At 36.1% G+C, this 23108-nt stretch overlaps 1 protein-coding gene across 5 annotated transcripts in view; it reads left to right on the top strand.

Annotated features, from left to right (window-relative positions):
- The window catches only part of LOC116165551 (protein grainyhead), a 148526-nt gene extending 127758 nt beyond the window's left edge, over positions 1-20768 (top strand). Inside the window, exons 6-14 of one of the 5 annotated variants that reach the window (XM_031480097.1) lie at positions 510-672; positions 9832-9943; positions 11072-11166; positions 11217-11273; positions 11327-11425; positions 11491-11670; positions 18692-19072; positions 19358-19422; positions 19550-20768. In XM_031480097.1, the coding sequence (XP_031335957.1) occupies positions 510-672; positions 9832-9943; positions 11072-11166; positions 11217-11273; positions 11327-11425; positions 11491-11670; positions 18692-19072; positions 19358-19422; positions 19550-19676 (1279 nt within the window). In that variant the 3' untranslated portion in view covers positions 19677-20768. The remainder of the gene's footprint in view (positions 1-509; positions 673-9831; positions 9944-11071; positions 11167-11216; positions 11274-11326; positions 11426-11490; positions 11671-18691; positions 19073-19357; positions 19423-19549) is intronic. The other 4 variants (XM_031480094.1, XM_031480096.1, XM_031480098.1 and 1 more) reach the window with 4 other exon arrangements.
- The last annotated feature ends 2340 nt before the right edge of the window (positions 20769-23108 follow it).

Genomic DNA, 23108 nt, shown 5'->3' with positions numbered 1-23108 from the left:
AATGTTTCCAGTAAATATAAATGAGAACATTTTTGGTCAATTCTCGGAAGTACGGACATTGCCACTGGTTACACATACAAAGCAGGAAAATAAAACGGACAGGGTACATGAATTTTTTGACCTCGGAATATAGGTAGTCCACTGCCATGAACCGGACAAACTCGATTGCTAGTGTCACTTGATACAAGTACCTTATGTCATACAGCGCAAAAGAAAAAAAGTTCGCTCAACAAACGTTTTACTTCCATGGTCTTTCACGAGGTCGAAATTTCGTTAAATGTCACTCCAGCTTATTAAATTTTCTTTCTGGCGACATTAGACCCGTTTTGCTACGTGTCCAGTCGTAGGGTACCAACTGAAAGAGCCCATTAACAATATGTCCCTTCGCATTCCTAATTGTCATGTAACTCGTTAGAAAACCAGTTCAATTTCAACATGTGCCTAGGCAATAATTGAAGTACTTTTATGACCGGCTGTCAAAATTAACTACAAGACACCTTTATTTTCAGATTTTTGCCGTATGGTTTTAAATACTTCCTAGAAACGCCGATATCAACATCGCAAAGGCGTGAAGACGATCGTATTACTTACATAAATAAAGGACAATTTTATGGAATAACCTTAGAATATCTTCCAGATCCCGACAAACAACTTAAATCACAAACCGTCAAGGTAAGATTTTTTTTATTCTTTGTTGTATTAGCGCACTGGATTGTGTCGTTTATTAAAAAAATATTGAGCATCAGAACTTTATAACTATGGGTTCCCACTTTTTGAATTCGTAATAGTTTTTGTCAGTCGTCTCCATCTGGATAAACGATACCTTGGAAACAATAGCAATCATTTTTCAAATAGATTGACTGATAGATTGATTAGTTAGCAGCAATAAAATTGTTAGCGCTGTCAACAATAATTGGATGCTTAAAACTATCAATGGCAATTAATTAGCAACGATAGAAATTTTTTGCCATAATTTTTGCTGTCTAAAGGCATGTAACCGAAGATTTCTATCTATCTACCTATTGTAATGGTACCATCACTTCCAAGAAACACTCTAGCTTTCGTAATTATGAACTAATTTCGATCAAACTTTAAGGGTTGATCGTTGATGCAACTTATAAATATCCCGGTCAAGTTTGTGAATTGGAGCAAAATGGCGGAAAGATATCTTCCCTACACCTGATCGGTCCAGCCGAAAGGGATTTTTGATACTAAAGCTGATGCTTTTGTGTAAATTCAGAATTTTTTCACGCGGGGATTTTACAAAACTGTATGGCACAAGTTGTTTAGCAAAATTTGACTATAATTGATTAATTAATTTCTGGACTGATATGTTCGAAAGGGTTATTGCAACATTAACATCATTATTTAGCTCTGTTGAGAGGGAAAGGGGCAACGTTCTTGAGTCCAACATATCTTTTCAAGATTGTAATATTTGTCATAAGAAATAAATGAATCCAAGATGTTCATTTTGGACAAAAATAACCCCTATGCTTTGTTAAGATTGTGTAGGTTATTGAGTATTGCAGTGAGTTCCATTTGTGACATTCCGAAATATACGGACTAAAGTATTTGATTCATCAAAGACCATCTGCATCGGCGAACAAACATCTGCTTTAATTTAAAAGAAATTGATGTTACAACCAAATTAAATAAAATAATTTATATCCCAAACAATTTTGGGGTAATTCGCAAATATTTCATATATCAATTTGAATCTGTACTTGGTTTGGTCCTGTATCTCCTTTTAAAAACTGAAATTCAAAATCTAATGCTCTGGTTTGATTGAACTCCAATAAATACACATATGACTTTAGTAATATTAATAAAAGCAAAGGCGGTCAAGTTCCTTTTTTCTTTACACTTTCCTGGATACAAAATATTGGTTTGTCATAAACAGAAATAGAAAAAATGCAATGCCTATGTCATGATCACATGTCCGTGATAAATTTGATCCGTATCTGAATATTTTATTTTTACCACATAAGGAATTACTGGTACATTCCTGGTAAAAATATATGCACTTCTGAACGCTAAACGAAATTTTAATCCAACCAAAGGAATGGTATGCAATTTCTCCAATCAATGAAGCATAATAACCAAAATCTTCGATTTTTATCAATAAATGTAATACCTACAAATCTGTTCATGCGCAGATAATTCGCATGGGTCGATTCCTATAAGAAAACCAAAATTACTTCAAACAAAATTAATATGCAAATTCCTGAAAATAATCGACCACTTTATACAATGAAAAAATATAAAATAACTTACAGTAATTGACTGGGATGAGATTCTTTTCAGGTTACATTTCAGGGCGAGATTGCAAACCGGCTTGCCAATATCTTGTCCCTTTTAAATAGAATATTGTATTTTAGTGATTATTTTAGTTTGGAAGCTCTCCTTTTTGTTTTATATTATCTATTTAATAAATATTATTATTATTATTTGGTCTTGGTCCGCTCCCCTTTGAAATATGGGAACAGATGGCTTCTGTATGGTACAGCTAAGTCCGTGAGTAACGCAAAACAAAAATGAATCCGAACAAACCGACTTAAAATGCGAGAAAGTAATACTCGAAATCGTAATTAAGCAATATTCCGCCGGGTTAAATTTGCTCGTTTATTAATTTGGCGTTGCTGTGAGCGAGATGCACAAATTAATCGTCTCTAAACTATTTCCTAGCAATTCGTCGCAGACTCGAATTTTACGAGGTCACGACACTTGATATGTTTTTTACCAGAAGTTGAATCGATAATTCTTTACTTCTATTAGGATAGATTTCATTCAATAAAATGCCCGTTCTTGTTCTTGAAATTGCACACCAATATTCACACCTACGGGAGGATATTTATACTTGATCGCTCCAAAATTGTTAAAACCTCGCCCCCGTAACATCACTAGGAATTTAAATCCCGCGTACCCAACGTAATACTTGACCGCTCACGAAGCTTAAAAATGGGAAAATAAATAAAAATCTCACGCATACAATGCCCAACTCTTAGAAAGTCCTCCAACATCCAACATTTTATCTACCTTACCTAACTTTTATCTAAACGATCTCATTATCGCCAGACTTACCTTTCTTCAGTTCGCTATGAAGCGGTACATGTGTTTTCTTATGCTGAACAAAATACAAATATTCGGAAAAATAAACTTTTTTAAATCTAATGCGACCACCCATTTACAAGCATTACAAATTCTACTGAGAACTGATTTGACGAGGTTATTTCAACAATCAATTATCTTTATAACAAAAAAAGTCATCAGAGATGTTTGAGGTTAAATTCAACCAAACGGCCCCTCTAACAGCCAAACGGTCTGTTTGTATCAGTGACTTTTTCATAAAGTTGGAACCCCGGACAACCTGATCTGTATCTATTTGATTTTGATTGTTTCCAGACCAAAGCGTCCACTTGATTGTTAGAGGAGAGGATGATCAGATTCTCTCTAGTTTCTATGGTTTCTGGCATTTAAGTCACCTAAAAGATAAGAGCGCCAAAATTATCCAAAGCAGTGTGATATGTCGGACAATAAAAAACAGTTCCAATGGCCCCCGCTAGGCAAAATGACTTTTTCTACTATTATCTAAAGTTTCGAGCAGAGTTGCGAGTCGAACCGAAATTATTTTTTTCAACCCGAGTTTCGAGCCGAGCTGGGCATCCATAATTTCGAGCCGAGCTATGGGTTTTCGAAAAATTCAGTTCGGCTCAGCTCGAAGCCATCCCTAAAAGAAACGGAAGAATCCGAATATAATGCGAACACTTTAAAATTTTGGTGAATAATCAAACTACCAAAAGCATTTGAAGGCTCATAACAATTTGAAGAACCGAAAGAATTCGACCAATCGTTAGAAGAATTGAAAGAATTCGAAGAGTGATGAATCTTCAAGGAATCTAATTTCTTCAGAAACTGAATGAATTAAAAACAAATGCAATTTAAGAATCGAAAAAGTCTGTAGCATCTGAATGAAAAAAATTGAAGAAATTGATGGTGTGGACATACAAAATTTCATGAAATTCGGTTCATAAGCATAACTAACGGATATGTCAAAAAAACCTTTTGGCCTTGTCAATTCACGAACTTCGATCTACAAATTTGATAAAGAATCCACCTGCAAAATTTCATCGTAATCGGTCCATCCGTTTTCTTTTAAAGCGATGGACATGAAGCCATCGAGCAATCGGACGATTGGGAGAAAGCGTAAGCGGAATCAACAATCGTTAATAAAAACACGACATCCACATATGCAATCGTATTTTCCAAAGAATTCTAAATTTGAAAACTAGGTAAACTCCTGATTTTCCTTACGGATTTCATATCTCGTTTTTAAATAAATTTGTATTATAGGTATGTTCTAAAATAACAGTAAAAAATGAAATTAGTCCGTTTACAGGAAGAGAAGCACCAGTCCCAACTACCTTTCGCATTAAAACACCAAAGCGGCTCTTATATGTACCAGAAATTTAGAATTACGAGGTTTTAGGGTGTATAGTTGTATATGTAAATTTGCGCGCTGTTGTTTTATGTTTTTATAACCATTGGCGCCTTATAGATTGACACACGATCAAAATTCCCATGAAATGCGCAGTAATTGAATTAATTAGATCTCGCAGTTAATGCTGCATGCACATTAGTAGGATATCTAATCAAATATTGCAAATTTCATTAGCGGCTTGGGTAATTAGCTCTAACGTATTAATTTCTCATTAATAGGTATATTGCCATAAATGATTTTAAAACACTTTCATTATTGGTACATGTTATAGGAAGACGTTAACGTTTTTATTGATCGCTTTATTTATTTAATTAAATGTTTGACAATTTAATAAATTCCCAAAAAGGATCCACCTACGAATTTTTATACCATTCAAGCATCGGTTTATTCAAATTATCGTCCATGTTAGGTATTTTAATTACAAAAATTATCAACAAATAAATTTTTTAATTGCGTGGGTATGTAAAATAAACGGGGCATAAATAAATTATTATGTAAGCCGATCGAATTAATTACACAGGGTTTCATTATAAAATGTCCAAAATTCCAATAAATTTAGAGATTAGTTTTAAATAAAGTTATATTTTAGACGTAAATGGCGCATAATTTAAGCGTCCTGTTGTCGTAATCACAATTAACAAGAGAAACTAAATCACCGTCCAGTAAAAAAGAATGGCTTATAAATCACAACTGAAAGCAATTGCATATTGACTTGCTTGGGAGTTGGAGACGTGCGTTAGCAACTCATCTTCTTAATTTACTCCGAGAATATCACATACCATAATAAGTAGTGTGATTACTAATAATTAACAGACGCATATAAACTGTACTATTAATTGGTGTAATTACAGGTAATTCCCCTGGTCAGCGGTTAATGAGCGAGTGTAATACGTGATTGCCTCCCAGCTTATTATACTTATCACATTTGTCATAGCCGTATGGAATCTATACCATAATAGGGTCAGTTAATAACTGCATCATTTAATTTATCTTGAGAGTAATTGACGGTGGATATCAAAATACTGGGATACTTGATTGACAGAAGGCAGGGAGTATCCTCGAGTCTGTATTACAAGAAGCATTTTTCTTCTACACCCAACCAAACAATTTTCTTTAACTCTAGAACGAAAGTGTACTTAATTATTGCTCTAGGGGCATTTAAAAAAACATACGTAATTATCACTTCATAAGTGTTTTATTTAATAATACCTACTTGAAGACGATGTGTCTCGCTTTTTCTAGCAACCTGTATTGTTTATTATACTTCATTATGTGTTATTGCGCGTCCTAATTAACTAATAGCAAACGCATAGTGTAATTTATTTAAAAAGAAATATTAAATTGCATTTGTCCCTGACTGTTGACACTTGTATATTATAATTAATAATCCACGTGAGCATTGCAAAACATTTTTCATTCGGCGGTAAGCATAAAGACATTCTCAATGCTTCTGTTCTTTTCCTTTTTGTACGTATCATTTTTGTTTGGAAGGTTTTGCCTTTGACACCCCTCATTTGGAATGTGGACATTTTTCCCCCGTCCGTATTTTACTATTTTAATGACGAACGCAAAACCTGAAAAGGAAAAATTGAAATAAAACATCTTAAATATGCGTACTTATTATTGAGTAAAAAGCTTTGTACCGGCCTATCCTTATTAAAGTATTTAAATGCTTTTATGCCTATAGCGCCATAAATATCGCATGCCCTTTTTCCTTTTTTAGTAAAAGTGATCTGTTAATGACCGTGATAATGACTATAAATGCCGCGAGATAAAGTTTTTGTAAATTGTCTGCTAAATATCTGGCAATCATTATTTTGCCAGTTTAGATAAGTCATTAATTACAAAAATAATTACTCGATTGAAACGGATGTTGACTTCACATATACAGCGAGTAATCATAATCGCAATTTCCGTCGGCTTATATGGGAAATCATCTCGTCTAGTTCATTTTCAAAGAAGGCTGCGACACATACATTATACATCCTTTTTTGTCCTTTTTCCATTGTACGCAAGTGAAGTTACATTATTTTGAAAAGATCAACCAATAGGTACAGACGCCTATTGATTTATACAAAGATTAATAATAAAATTAGGTGCATGAAGTTATACTCTAACCATTGAATAATTTTTTATTCAATGCTCTAACTTAATTTTTATTAGTCAAGATACACTTCAATTACACCACCACTTGGATTCAGTTTACAAGACCATCATCTCTTCATTTGTTCTCCTTTCCCACCTATCTTCTACGTTCTTGCCTTTAAATATTCTTCTCAGTACTTTGCTTTCCCATATTTTCAGATTTTGTTGTTCTGTTTGGGTAAGAAACCACATTTCACTCCCTACCATCTGGTACATCTTCTGTCTTATGTATTGGGCACAGTAGTTTCGCGTCTAAGCTTCAGCAATTCCGCTATCACTTCGTTCCCTCCTGGGCTCTTATTGTTCTTCAAGTGGTTTATTTTATTCACTTCCTCTTCTGTGGCCTTAGTATACATCCTTCTTCCTCATCTTCTCTTCCTTCTCGTTCGTGTTCCGCCTTAGGATTTCTCTAAAGCTTTCCTCCCATCTGCTCAGACTTCCTTCTGTGTCGCCCACCAGGTTTCCCAGATAGCACCAGCATGTACTTTAAACGTTCTCAGAACATTTGCAGGTGTGCATTGATGCGTTCTGGAGCCATCTCTTCAATGTACTGTGGGTGTTCCTGGAACGTGCTTTTAATGGCCAAATGGCACAAGTTTGGTTGTTCACATAACAGTCTTAAGAAACGATACATGGACGTTCATAAGGATGTGTTAAAGACATTCAGTGAACATTTTTGAACGCCCATTGGAACATTACTTAAGCGGTTTAAAAATACTTTGCAATAATAGTGTAACTTTATTTTTAACATCCTTATGACACATGTATAGTAAATTATACATAGGCTCCTACTTAAAATATTAATTAATTTATATCATATTTTTGGTGGTTTTTCAATATTTATACCTACATGAAAATTACTTATTAGAATGGCGTGGATACCTATTCTGAACGATCTGTGGACGATTGAGCTGTACGTTCCGGGGATTTGTAAAGAAAAACGTCCACTGAACGTACATTTTAAGTTCCGGGATGTTTTGGCATTATTTGGACTTAAAGAGAACGTCTTTCTAACGTTTGGTGCTATCTGGGTTCCTTCTTTGTCTCTGCAGTATGGAAGTATCGCATTTTTCTTATTTTCTCATTTTTTGCTTCTTGGGAAAAATTCTAATGTCCTTATTCATGAAGTTTTCCTCTAATGTTTGTATTTCTTCTTCCATTCTCTTTCTCTCACTAGCACTCGCTAATAAAAAAAACTTCATATAAAAGACCATGGTTCGTACACCAAATCTTTTTTGTTTCCTTTCTGATGTCTTCGTATCTTCTCTTGTTTTCTTGGATATTCCTAGTTATCATCTCCATCCTGTCATTGTTTCGCGTTTTAATAGTTTTTCTGGATTCCCCATCGAACCAGTCTGTGTCTTTTTCTTGTAGTCCCGATCGTTCCATGTTTTCATTCTCAGTTATGTTTCGCAGGGTCTCTTCCAACCCCTTTCTATATCTTTCGATGCATTCTTGCGTTTTCAGTTTAATCTTGTTACACTTACGCTAAATATACAAGGTGATCCAATTAAAACTTGCAACACCTTCTAAATCAGTTACCGGAAAATACTCGAACACTCCAAATTTGCATTGAAAGGGGTCAAATTTCATATCATTTGCCGATCTGTGTGGCTCACTTGGATTGACAATATTGACTGTACACACACGGGTTCCGAGTTCGAATCTCTGATAAGTCATGACAAGGATCAAATAATGCCATGACCTCACAGAATGAATTGGCGAGATTTTTAAGCTCCATCAAAGATCCTTCTGTTTTCACCTCTCTGCCACTGCGTACGTAGAAATGGTACCGTAGGTAATTACTATTTACATATTCAAATTCCATTGTGCGTCTATCAGATTTTCAATACATCACTGGGCGTTCAGGTTGCCCCCCAATATATGCCGGCTTGTGTGGCGCAGTTTAGTTGAAGCTGGACTGTGGTACTAAGGGTCCCTGGTTCGAATCCGAGTTCGGGCATGGATATTTGTAAATGTATAGTGATTGGGTTGGTAGAGCAGCCTTGGCTGAAACCCCGCCCACTCAAAAATAAAGACAAAATAAAAAAAATACCCTACCTCCAACAGATGCCATGGCCGATTTCTCAAAACTCTACTCCTGTATCTGCAAATGGCTATCAACCTTATATCAGAAAAACCTGGAATCAGCAGTTGTCCAAAGTTTTGATCTTTGTTGCAAACCGATTGAATAATGCCACTTGAATGTTTTGAACGAATTGACATTGATTTATACTGCTAAATCATCTGGGCACTTGTACTAATTAAATTAAGTGTACTTGCTACAAATCGGAAAACCACTTGTATTAGACCAGTGGTTCCCAATCCGTACCTACATGTTCATCAGAACGAATGTATTTAGGTAGTTAATCATGGTCAACGAAAATCAAAGCAAATTTGACGTAATTATGAACGATTTTTCGCTGTCAAAGAAATTTTCCTACTGCCTTAAGATTCAGACTTTTCTGATACATCAGAATTTATTACCTACCCTGGTGGATAGTGCACATAGAAAATTGAAATTCAAAAATCAAAGTATGTACCTACTACTTTAAATGTTACGAATGGATAGATCGAGTATGCAGAGTATGCATTATACAAAAACAAATGAAAGCAGTTTTGCCCAAGTGTTCCAGAAAAGCGTTGATTGAATCGATCAGATTTTCACCTAGTACGGCACCTTTGGCTTATGTTCAATATCTTGGAAAGGCGGAGGGTCCCCTATATACTTTCCAGACGAATTTTTTTTGTAAGTTAACAATTCTACCTCGTGTTTCCACTTTTGCCATATGGTTTTTTTTGGGTGAGCTCTTTTTCTGTGATTTATTAAAACATCCCGGCGTGTTGATGTGGTGGAGATCTCTATCTTAAGATGTGATCCAACGCCTATACCTTAATTAAAGGTTCACATACCATTTGCCTTTATTAATTTTACATAAATTTCTGTAATGAACCCTTGCGCAAATGATATCATTTAAACTAACCACTTTAATAGCTAATTAAGGTAACCTTGAAGTAAATTTATATTCTGTTATTTTCTCGAAAAGATTAAGTATCGCAGTTGTTTTTGTCTCAGTTCCAATTAAATTTGATGGACTGTTGGAATTTTAGATGCGCTATTTATTTTAAATCGATTATATCTGGATTTACAAATCCGGTCGATGGTTTAAATTTTTTTTTCCTTTCAGAGTATTGTTATGCTGATGTTTAGAGAGGAGAAGAGTCCGGATGATGAAATAAAGGCATGGCAGTTTTGGCATGGACGGCAGCATTCTGTCAAACAAAGAATATTGGATGCCGGTAAGTAATATGGGATTGCATTTTTTTCTAGTACTTAATCGAAAATAACTCGGCCTGAGATAGTTGAGTGTATCTGTCTGTATTTTTGGATTACAAATCTACATTTTGACTGTGTATCATCCTATTTCTTCTTATATGGGCAACAATCTAACTTTTGTGTAATTGTTTCGAGATTATCGTGTGTGTTTATTTTAATTAATTATTAAATAAATTAGCAGGTGCGTTTCGGAATTTCCAACAAAACGGTACCTTATACTGTGGCGGATCATACCATGACAGTTTTACTTCTTGGAAATATGATTATATCATTGCGGGTTTCGAAAAGATTGTAAATGCCAATGATTCTGACAGTAAAAAGTTAAATTTAACTGATGATAATCCTAGGAATGAAATTACACTACACTGCATACATTTTACGTCCATTTCTAACATTTTATACGATGGTTATTTTATATGTTTGTATAAATGCAAATTCATTTAAATATAAATTGATAATATGTTAGTTGTAAAACAACAATAAAAGAAGAAAGGTTAAACACCTACATGATTTCACACAGATACGCTAACATCCTCACTGACGTCGCGCACATTTTTGTGCTTAAACATATTATACTGATTGAAGCATTTTTCAACCCTGAAAATTCATTTTGTTTGATTTATAATTTATTACGTTTTTGGTAGCTTGCGTAGGTATCACGTAGGATGTATAGATACCTACCATTTCAGTTCGTTCGTCGGTTTTTGCGTAGGAATGTTTTATGACATCCTTCAGTTTACTAAATTTAAATACATTTCATTGTCACGTAATTTAGAGCATAAATTTTATCATCACCTCTGTAGTTAAACGCATTTCTATTTATTAGTCAGCTTTTTTTTTAAAATAAAGTTATCTTTGCATATTTTTGTAAAGCTCCAACACCTCCTAGTAGGTACTTTCTGAGTTACAAGTTTACAACCCACCAAAGTGTATGCCTAACGCCAAAATTCTTCCACTATTAGGGCCTGTCATAAGGTGGATTCACATTTTTTTAATTTTCCATGCTGCTATATTAGTACAGGATAGGTGAGTTTAGTTTACATGCAAGTGTCTCGTGATTATCTTACGATTAATTGCAATTTTCCTTGCAGACACAAAAAATAGTGTGGGACTGGTGGGATGTATCGAAGAAATTGCACACAATGCCATCGCGGTTTATTGGAACCCACTAGATAGTCCTGCAAAGGTAATGGTAATTCTATTTTAACCATATTTCTGTAATGCACACCTTTCTAGATCAATGTTGCTGTTCAGTGTTTAAGTACGGACTTCAGTAGTCAAAAAGGAGTGAAGGTAATTTATCTTTATTATGTCTCACGGGAACTTGCTTAAACTGTCTTGTGTAGGGACTTCCTTTACACCTACAAATCGACACATACGAAGACCATAGAGAACCAACGGTGAATCACCGAGCCTACTGCCAAATAAAAGTGTTTTGTGATAAGGTAAAAGAAGATTTTGACGTAGAGTTGTCGTTTTTTGGTAACTAATTTGTGTTTACACTCGACAGGGAGCCGAACGCAAAACAAGAGACGAAGAAAGGAGGGCCGCGAAACGAAAAATGACGGCGACGGGACGTAAAAAACTCGACGAACTGTACCATCCAGTCTGCGATAGGTCCGAATTTTACTCCATGAGTGATTTAACAAAACCGCCAGTTCTATTTACTCCCGCAGAGGATATCGATAAGGTAAATGCCTAATACTTTCATCATAGTTAGGTAAAACTGAAAACATAATGATCTGCGTAAAAGTCATTTATGCGTTACACCCCAGAAAATGCCAATTTATGTCTTATTATATAAAATAGTGTAGGCTTTGACTATACCTACTCACAAGTGTAGGTCTTTTGAATCACAAAATAGCTTTAAAATATCAAACTGATAACAGCATGTAGGTATCTCCTTTTGGGGATGGTGTTTAATGACATTTAAATTCAAAAATAATCGGAATGCCTACCTAGCGTGTTCTTAAATTCTGCATTGATAAACAGTAGGTATAATAAGGTCATTTTTACGAAGAAAATATTAATATAAAGGAAGTTTTAATGCAACTAGGTGATTTTTAGACAACACTAACTGGTAATAGAATATGCATTTTTGTATAAAACATGCCAACGTCATGTTAGACAACAAACAAGAAATTTAGTACTTTGTCCTATGATATTTTCTAATTGGTTCCATATAACCATTGTATTTATAATAAATACAATCTGTGACTCATCAACATTGCAGTTAAATGTAATATGGGCTTCATTTTTTGAAATATACGAGTAATTTAGCGTTTGGGCAAGACCAGCAAACGTTCTTACGTTCTCATTACCTGTCGTTCAAGAGCGAATTGTTCAAGAATTCAAAAACCAGTACCTACATCTGAATTCTGGATTATGATAGGAGGTGGACGGGGTCCACGCGTACCTAGGCCTCAAATTCGGGTCTTTTTTTACTACCTCCCTGACTAGAGTCGTCCCACCCCTCCACGTCACTCAAGCCATCCCACACGTGAAATGAACCTAAGGATGCTGGAAGGAGAGGTGGCTCTAATCGTATAGGCATGTCCGGCCAGGGTACCCCCAACATGGATCGTCTCTGTTGCACTAGAACGGGACATTCACAAAGTATGTGGTGTGCCGTCTCGTAGTGTATGTAACATCCTGGTGAGGATCAAGAGCAATCTTGTTTTTCACCGCACTGTATGTCCACTGCATATGGAGGTGCGAAGGTGCGTTAGGTACGTTTGAGAATTAAGACAATAGAGTCTATTGTGTCTCGGCGTTATGAGACGAGCGCGGTGACGGCGGGGCAGTCGATTACGTAACCGCGGTAAGCAGAACTTTTTCAACTTGGCGGGAATTTTAAAATTTGGCTGGACGGGGCTGCGGGCATGGGGTTCAGTACTGAGCAACCTTACTCTAGCGCGTGGTGACATTCGGAAACCAACCTAGAGGTAATTTTACAGTGAACAAGTGACTGCAGGACAGCCCGGCTGTCAGTGGAGATTCTGGTAGTTTTGTTCTTATGTTACGCACCTACCAACTCCGATTGGAATACAACAGGAAGTTTACCTAGGGGTTGGGTGATATGGAATTTCAGTTTTGTGGAGTAAATACCACTGCCTGTTCCTTCAATTGTTTTAGACCTATGCTTGAGTGAAGATGAATATGTCTGGTTGGGATGCCACATCCTCATCAAGAAAGATGTGATAGTTTTTCCCTAATATGATTTGAGAAGTGAGTGAGTCCAATTGCTAATTCCACAGCCCCTTATTTTTGAGACCCAAGGATGCTAGAGTGGCCTGCTGTCTCACGTGTCTCTAGGCCACCAGGCAATTCCTCCATAGCAGAACATAGGTCTTATCACGGGAGTGGATGGCCTCCAAAGTCTCCCAATTGCGCGGTGACTTTGCCAATAAGGATTATTTGGTTTTTCGCCTTCGAGACGGATATGTTTTCTCCAATTCAGTTTTTTGTCAAGTGTGATTCGTAGATACTTCACTGGCTCTGAAAATTGGAGGTGTGTTTGGAATAGCAGGGCAGTTTGAAGGTGTTCTCTTCACCATTATTTAGGTAGAGCTGATTGCATCAGTCGGCATAGAGTAAGCTTCAAATTTGCCGTTTATTAGTATAGATATATCATCCGAATACCTCAGCGTATACTAGCCACTGTCATTGAGGCGACAGAGGAGGCTGTTTACAGTTAAGTTCTCAAGTGATGGTAGCACCCCACTTTGGGGGCATCCTCTCACTACTGTGCACCTTAGTATTTTGTCGCCAACGCTGCTCTGAGATTCAGCAGCTGCGCAATCCAGCCTCGTACGACTTTCGTTACGCTATGGTGGCGTAAAGCCATTTCTATTGTTTCGAAGGTTGTTTTGTCGGAAGCTCCTTATAGCCCTTTATAGTTCAGCGATCTGTCAATCCGCCCTACGACGTTACGGTCGGCGTTGTGTCCATATTACAGTTTCTTCGAATAGTCGGCGTTGTCGGCTTAGTGTCCCTTGTACTATTGTAGTAGTGTCCGTCGGCATAGTCTCCCTAGTCGGCGATATACAGCATCAAAAGATTGTTTCGGCGCACTGTACGTCCTTGATACAGCCCGTATATATTCTCACTAGGTGGATGACAATAACATCCAGTCCCCATTGCAGGAGGGATGGTATTATGCCGTCCAATCCTCATGATTTGTATGCTGAGAACGATTTCAGCGCTCAGGCCACCCTCACCACATTCACCGCATCTGACTGGCAACTGCCCAGTCATTCCTGGGAAAGTGGGCGTCTCTCAGTACCTACTTCGGCTGTGTCTGAGAGGTTGCCCGTGTAGGCACTATTCTCTCGTCCGAGGCTAGCTGGATTATAAAATATGAACCTTTTGTTATAATTTTATTTGGCGGAATGCAGAAGAGGTGGATTCGATAGAGTTGCAATGCCTCTCTCTGACGCCTCTTAATATCTGTCTTATATCACCTTAGGCAGCTTTGCTCTTCTTTTCCCTATTGGGCAGTTAGCCCAACTGAGTTTTCTGCTTTTCGAGCACTCTGCGGTTATAGGGCGTCTTGGCATTCCTCAGAAGACATGCCTCTGTTCACATGACTCCACAATGGAGTTGGTAAGAAGATCTACTTTGTCCTGTAACTCGGCAGGCAGGACCCCAAAAGAGTGAGTTTCTCTCCAAAGAGATGTTTGTAAAGGGGAATATCCGTTAGCTTTGGGGTTGCGACAGCTCTTTTCGAACGGCTCCCTTGCAGTTAATTTCAAATGACATTATTCTATGATGTAAGATATTCGTTTCTGGAGTGACTTGCCAGTTCGTTATGTGGTCAGAGATACTTATTGACGATGCCAGACTGAGATTAATCACAGTTTGGCTTTGGGTAGTTACAAAAGCGGGTTCGCTGCCCTGATTGTGAATCTCTAGATTAGTATTTGTCAGATATTCAAGTAATACTCTTAGGGTTGACGTTACGGCTCCGTCATGTAGTATGGAGACCAATACTGAACTCTAAAAGAAGGGACGCATTAGACGGTCGCGGTCCGGTCGAATAGGTACCGAGCTGATCTGATCACGGTGTTAACAAAGTCTGTCCCTTTTGGAAATCGTGTGAAGAGGAAGAAAGGCGCCAAATAACAAGGAACGCCTGATTTTGATTTCATCCAATTAATAGAAGTAGGGGGGTGAATTCCAGATTGTATCCAAAAAATTGTTAATGGACGATTTTTCATTCTCCGTTACAACACTGCATAGAGGTAATTCTATGCAACACTGTGAAACAGCACACACAGCAATTCAGCAATCACAAAAACGAGTATAAATACTAACAGCGTCAGTGTACGGATGTCAACGATTTATTTCGCGATTATAAACTACACAAAAGCGCGCGTACTAGACGTTCCCGTACTCGAGATTCTTTTGAAAGAATCGGAGCATAGCCCAGAACAAGACTTGCAATTGGGAAATTTTATAAATTGTAACTTTTGGCTCTTCCGTTTCAACAGGTTGCCGACACCCGGCCTAATGCGTTCCCTCCTTTTTGTTCGCATCCAATAGAAACAAGATACGAAGAATCGCAAACAATTTTCAGTAAGGGGAATTTTTTGCCACTCAGCTCGTTCGGAAACCCAGACTTTCATTCCGGCTCATATTCAACAGAACTGATTCTTGAACTCGTAGAAATCGATTGGCGAAAGTTTGACATCACTGTTTCTTTTCGTTCTTGAGTTAGACGAGGAACAGACGGACAGACAGACGGACAAAACCATCAAATAAGGGAAAAAAGACGTTTGCCAACTTTCTTCCCAGTTAAATATTAACTTCACGGGGCTGCGATGTGTCATTGAGCTTTTTTACTTTAAGGAGTTTTTCATTTGGTCATGTCAGGGGCGGTTTTTAGGGGTGGCGACAGGGGCGATCGCTCCCCCCCCCCCCCCCCTAAACATACTGCTCAATTGTTTTTTTTAATTCATTAAGTTTACATAACAATCGAATTAAATAGACCTAACCACAAACCACCTGACTGAAAAGTAAAATTAAATAAAATAGGTACACAAAATAATGTCGGCGGGGGCGGAATCGTGTATTGTCCAGACTGCGACTCACGACTGTACTTTAGCACTATCATTATCGCCTCTCGTATTTTTTCTGTCCTTCGTCAGCATTCGGAAATTAATGCGGCAATATATAGTTTAACAAAAAAAAACAGCTAAAATTGGGTCAATAAGCTACTTAAAAAAAATTCCCGCGCACCTCTGCATCTGCAATTGTGTAGCTTTTTATTTTCGCCCCCCCCCCCCCCCTGAATGGATGTATAAAACCGCCCCTGGGTCATGTAACATAAGTGTTATGTTGATATAGATGGTTGAGAATATAATTCTGAAAATATAAAAAGTGACGGATCAGGTGTGCCACATTTTGGTCCAATCATTGAATAAGCACTTTAAAGAACTACATAGGAAAACCTGAACTTGGTGTAAGATGTGTTGCATACACTGCAAAGTGGTTAATTACCACAAATATTGAGGGATATTTGGCCTCGGGCGGTAAATAATGACTATTTTAAACAGGAAAACCAGTTATACTTAGGGGCCTTTGTTTTCCTTGTTTAACAGAGTTGAACAGTGTTGTCATATTTACCAGATCCTTATATGGAGCTAGGTAAAGTTTGATTGTTTATTTATTATGTAAAGATAATGGTCCTTAGAACAGTTCTTGTTGTTTCCTTAAAACTACATTTTTTACTTTATTTATTGTTCCTTATGATCTTACATTTCAGATTGATCCTCCCTTACATAATATTGTTATTGGCATTGAATAAAAGCTTATTCAATATTTTAATCTAGTTTATTCAAACTCAAAGCGCTTGCCAAAAGTCTGGCAACGTTGGAATTTTAAAGAAGTAAAGAAATCTGCAAAGTCGGTAACTAGTTTTAAATTTGTGGTTCACTTTCCCCCACAACAGAGGGACGACCGAATCCAGGGCAGATTTTCTTATTTCATCAGTTAACACGAGCGTTATACTTCTTTAAGGTGCTTATTCAATGGTCCAATGCTATTTATCATTGGGTTGAATGAACTGTATAGTTTTAAGCCAAGACCACGTTCTATCCAAGAGCTTTTACTTTTTTTGCGCATCCATGTGGTTCGACATCGTGACCTGCACATGCAGATGTCATAGTTACGCAGACGATATGCAATTAATTACCTATATGTATCATGATCTGATCAACAGTATAGTGTTTGTCTAACTAACAGGGATTTGTTACAATTTTATACAGTGGCACCATGCTCAGAAAAACCCTGACAAGGCGTATCCGAGGGCGCTATAAATTTAGACCGTACATTCTGATGCAAAATTGGATTCTTTAGTAAAAAAAAATCAAGAGGCATATATATGTGTATAGACAACCACTACCGTTAAACTTAAGGTGAAAAAGTGGAAATTTGTTTCCACAATAACTTCCTTCCGGGTATACAGTTTTGGTTGAAATAATATTCATTCAAATATATAATGTTCCGACATTTGCATGAAACAAAAATTATTTAGCTAATTCCTGTACTTTCGCCGTTATTTAGGAAAGAAGTTCTTAAAAAACTCCCATATAAAATATATATCTTTCATTTTTATCACACACTGATAATAATTTGTTATCAGATTTAACTTCATTCACAAGCTTAAACTTTTAGCAACCAAAAGTTCATTTTTTACCTCGAAACAAAGTTATTGTGGAAATCGCAAGGCAACTTTTGCACTTTTTGTAAACGCCACCTTAAGTGCTGGTTCTCTGTAGAAAACGTGGTTTTGCCTATACAAAATTACGCAAAAAGTTTTTTAGCAGATAACCTGTACGGTAAGTTTGACGCTTCTGATACATCACAAGGCTGAATATTGATATTGACAGTAATTGTCCATATAAGTACCTATAGGTGTATTAGAATCTTTAAGTCGCATCTTAAAAAACACACTAGCGTAGCAATTCCAAAGGTTCTCTTACTATGTAGGATATTCTTTTGTAAAGACATAATGATTATTATTGTGTAATGATGTTTATTGTTGAATTTACTATAAGTGTAGTAATTCGATCAATAAAAGACATTGACCCATTTTAAATCAACATCATACAACCTCTAACTGTAACACACCTTACCATTACCTAAAATTCAGTACTGATTCAATACCTATTCATATCGTCCACTAAGGCGTTCAAATTACCAAAAGATCCGTTTGTGGAAAATGACCATTACCTACCATTCATGAAATGCAGAGATTGGTTCAAAACAAAAGTAGTTACGATATAATTCAATCTATTGCATTGGATGAGCAGAAAGGGCATTTCGTATTTTTAAATTCGAGACCAAGTACACTCACCTCACCTATTTAATTGTTATCTATGTATATGTTTTAATTGGTCTAGAATCATAAGGCCATTAGGTAGACGCTAAAAACCTAATTGTGTCATATTGCTTATGTTCCATGATTGTTTTTATTGTTATGTTTGCCCGTCTGGAAATAGGTACCTACTCAGAATCTCACCAAAAGGTGCCAGACGATTTGCTAGAATCGCATATGCTCTTGATTTTTAGTCAGATAGCTCAAACCTCTGTAGATTATTTAGGCTGTCACCTAGGATTTTTATGATTATTATTAGGTATATAATCAGCTTAGTAGTGCCACGCATGTTAAAAACTGTACTGTAATTTATATGTGTACATGTGTTTAGTTGACATCAATGGAGCTGCAAGGTTTTTATCCACATGACACGGACAGTTCTCTAAGTGGACCTGCCGATCATGTAAAATCTGGTTCGCCCTTCCTTTTACATACCGCCGGCAAACCACCGACGACACCCACTTTGAAATTTCACAACCATTTCCCTCCCGATTCTGAAAAGAAAGACAGCCTTCTGGATACTAGTTTAACTACTGATGGAGCATTGTTCACTCCACCATTGAAACGTGCCAAAGTGATTGGTAGCGTGTCCGGATCCGGAGGACCGCCGCCTTTAAACGAGCGAGTAATGCTGTACGTACGGCAAGAGTCGGAGGACATATACACACCATTGCACGTGGTTCCACCGACGACGGTTGGATTACTAAATGCTGTAAGTTCAATTCCTTTGTAACGCTTGGCTTCCCGCTTAACGTGCATGGACCTGGATGTACTGGGCTTTTATACATTTTCATTCCAATTATAACAAACTAAACTAGCATGTCGAATTAACATCATATTCATTACCGACGTGATACTCACTTTTGTTTAGCTCCGTAATGTTACTTTTTTTTGAGTAGTCAAAAGCTCAGTACTTCTTCTAAATCTATGCTAAAATTAAGAAAGACAGAAAGCTCTATGCTGTTAGAAAATTAATTCTGTTTTCCTTATTTTGCAGATTGAGAATAAGTACAAAATTTCTGCTTCGAGCATAAATAACTTGTATCGCAAAAACAAAAAAGGGTAAGTTAGCATATATACCTACCTATTAGTTTTGAAGTAGCTAAATTAACATTTCGGGGCACTAACTCCTTGCATGTTCTAACCCGTTCGCATTATCAATACAGTTCTCACTCATTACGTATTTTAGCATTACGGCCAAGATTGATGACGATATGGTAGCGTACTATTGCAATGAAGACCTTTTTCTCCTAGAACTGAAAGCGGTCGACGAAGAACTGTTTGATATTACTTTTATAGAACTGATGGATCATTAACTCTCTTGTTGCTATATAAGTTTTGCCCTAACATACTCATTTATCGTTTGTTGTGATTGTTTCTAGAATATCTTTTAAGAACAAAGTGTTGAATGTAGAATTTTATTTTTTGTTTATAGAATCTAGAAAGTGTCATCGTATTAGAACTTCCGAACACTTTTATTTCTTTAAGTTATTGTTATTATTAGTTGATTTTATGATGGTCACAATTTTGTTTTACAATTAGTTTGTGACCTTTAGCATTCAATGTATTTTACATTCTAGGCTCGAATTTTTATATTACGGCAATATCGAACTTTTTCAAACCATACTAAGTAATTAATGAACGTATACGTTAAGCCAATTAATGGCGAATTTGATTTTTAAAAATCATGGTCACCAATGATCTCACAGTTGTATTTATACAGGTATTATAACAACCCTTACAGCGACACAAGATTATGTATCAAAGGGAATGGGTTATGGAACTCTAATTGTAAATGTAAATTGTACATACATACCAGATCCAGCCATGACTTAGCAATAAGAATTATTGAAAAAATATTACATTGTGATTTTCGTTAATTTAAAGTATATTATATGTTAATGTTATGATTGATAACCAATTGAAATTCGCGTACGTTAATTTCACTTTTAAAATGTAAGATTTTCCCGGATTTCAGTTGGTTTATTCTAATTTTGAGCATTCCATTATGCGAGAGGGTAGTATTAAAGATAATTTGGCCACTCGCCCAAAAAACATTTAAAGCGTACCTGACTTATGCTTATATCTTGATAAAGCCAATTTAAAAAATGGCAGTTTCCAAAAACTTATAATTGAGTTTTATGTAGAACATCTTTAAGTTTTTCTCATGAACCGGAAAATTTAGCACTGATTTGAATAATTTTTTGTATAAATTTCAATATTTATTGAGCGTATTTAATCATTATATTTGATTCCGTACATTTTTATATATTTTTATATACTTAGACTTCCTTAGGGTTAAGTATTGCTAATTTTAGAAATAGCTCTCTTTATCATCCATTATTTTTAAAATGTATGATAGAAAAGCTATATGCATATCACTGCAACGAATCATCACCATTGTTTTTGCCAATATTATAGATTAGTTATCCAATGTTGATATATTTTTGCAATATTAATAAGTTTTTTATAACTGTATTTGTCATAAATATGTATGATTAAAATGTAAAGAAAGACTTGTAAGCGATTTTTTAATTTACAGCTGTACTCAATGAAAGGGAGAGTTGGTAAGTCACTCACGTTTACTTTTCAGAATTTAAATATGTCCCCTGAAATGTTTAACAATCAATCCAGGAAACAAATCACAGACGATTTGCACTATTTATTTTGCTCAATGACCAATAATAAAAATAATAAGTGGATTGGATATAATGAAAAGTCTAAGATGAGTTTAAGACATGGAGTATCCAACAGTGTCATTTTTTATTCGTTGGTTCAAAACAACAAGAGGATTTGCATGAATGAGACATTGTACAGCAATCCGCTGTGCAAAGGATATAGGGTTGCCATCTCAAAACTCTGCCAACTAGGACAGGAAGCGTGAAAACCCCGGATTTAGGGATAATAAATCCGGACATATCAACTGAATTTTAGAAAAAATATTGTCTAAAGAAATAGTCTTTGAAATTCTACTTTATTTTTATCACTGACTAGACTGTTTCAAATTCAATAATAGTGTAAACGTGTAAAGGAACAAGGGATTAAAAAGAGTTTTTGTTCCTGAGAGAATGGTTTAAATTTAATATTTTTTTAAATATCTTTAAGGGAACAAAAACTAGTTTAATCCAGTGTTGCTTATACTATTTTTTCCAATACCGATCGATTTAAATCCATTTTTCCATGAATTGTTTACAAGAAAACAAAAATGAGGGATTAAAATTTTTTTAATCTCTAGGGATTAAAATTACCAGTTAATGTACAAAAATTATGGATGAAATTCAAGAAAACAATGTAGGTATTGGAAAAATTCCTTTCTTTGGTCCACTGTTATGCCACTAGTGAAAATATTCTTTCAACGTTGGCATTATGAGCAGGAATGCAAAAAAAGCACCAGACAATGTTCAATAACTCCCAAGTTTAATGAGGATTCGGTGTTTTAAAAAATTGTAACCAAAGCTGATTGGCGCCTTAAAAGTTTATCTTGGTTTGACAGAAACTCATAGATATCTCCGTAGCCTAAAACCCGGACTACCATTGAAACCCCCCCTGCAGTTGCACCGTTCGTGTTGTTGGGCGACGTTTAAGCATTGGTGTTGCACGTCTATCGCGCTCCCTCACATTGGTGCAAAAAAGTCATGTTAATTTGCTGATACATGTATGCGCCGCTTTATTGTTAAACACTAGGTATATTGTTCAAATTCCCACAGGAAATTGTTGACCTCTTACAGAATTCAATGCAAATTTGGATGTTATTAATTATGGTCAATAATGCGAAAATTGTTTAAGGATCTTTTAAAAGAGTGCCCAAATGTGAGTGCTCAAATCCCCTAAATCTGCGGCGCGTTTGCATCCTTTTTGCGTGTTCGTTTTTTAAAAAAAAATTCTGCAATTGTTTAGCTTAGAAAAACTGCCAACATTTATAAATAACGGCCATACAACGTCGAAACATATAATTAATAATCGTAAATTAATTAAGAGTTAATTAGTTTTGTCGAAAAAGAGATCTTAGTTTTGAACTTTGAAAAAAAAGTTCGATGCTGCTGCGGCGCTCCATAATTTTTTTGCAAAAATCCGACCCGTTATTTGTCGTTTCCGTATGCCTACTATACATATCAAAATTTTAAACAAAACCGTCCAGTCGTTATCTCAGAAAATTGCCAATATACGCATATACATACCTACATACTGGAACGTACCTAGGGCAGCTCCGAGAGACTGTGTAATTCACGATTTAAAATCAAAATCTTTCCCTCCTTCCAAACTAACATGGCACATGATTGTCTAGGCAAAGCTATCTAACCTGAATCACAAAATGCTAGGACCATGTACTGCGTACGGTTTTTAACGGTCGCTATATACCTATGTGTTGCTTGTCGAAGTGAGGACCAAGTAAGGCACAGAAGTAAAGCTTTAAACACAGAAATTTAATCAAAATAAAGTACATTGCAAGAATAAATTTAGAAAATGGTAGTTTACCCAGGACAAATATAAAAATAGGCTGGGAAAAAAGAACTGACCTAGAAAAAAACCAGCCAATAAATTAATATTAAACTTTATAGCAAAATTAATTGTTTGTAGTGATATGAATGCGTATTAGAATGGTTGTCAAGTCAATTAAAGAAAGGTCGAATCCCATCAGGCTCCACTGGAATTCCTCTTGAATTAATATTTGACACACATAACATAACATAAAAAAAACATCAAAATATTATTCAAAACCTGCATCAGACCCATAATCACATACGCAT

Source organism: Photinus pyralis, unplaced genomic scaffold, assembly GCF_008802855.1.
Source record: "Photinus pyralis isolate 1611_PpyrPB1 unplaced genomic scaffold, Ppyr1.3 Ppyr1.4_LG3a, whole genome shotgun sequence".
Lineage (NCBI taxonomy): Eukaryota > Metazoa > Arthropoda > Insecta > Coleoptera > Lampyridae > Photinus > Photinus pyralis.
Note: the sequence above shows the minus strand (reverse complement) of the source record. Positions and strands in the feature narration are given on the sequence as shown.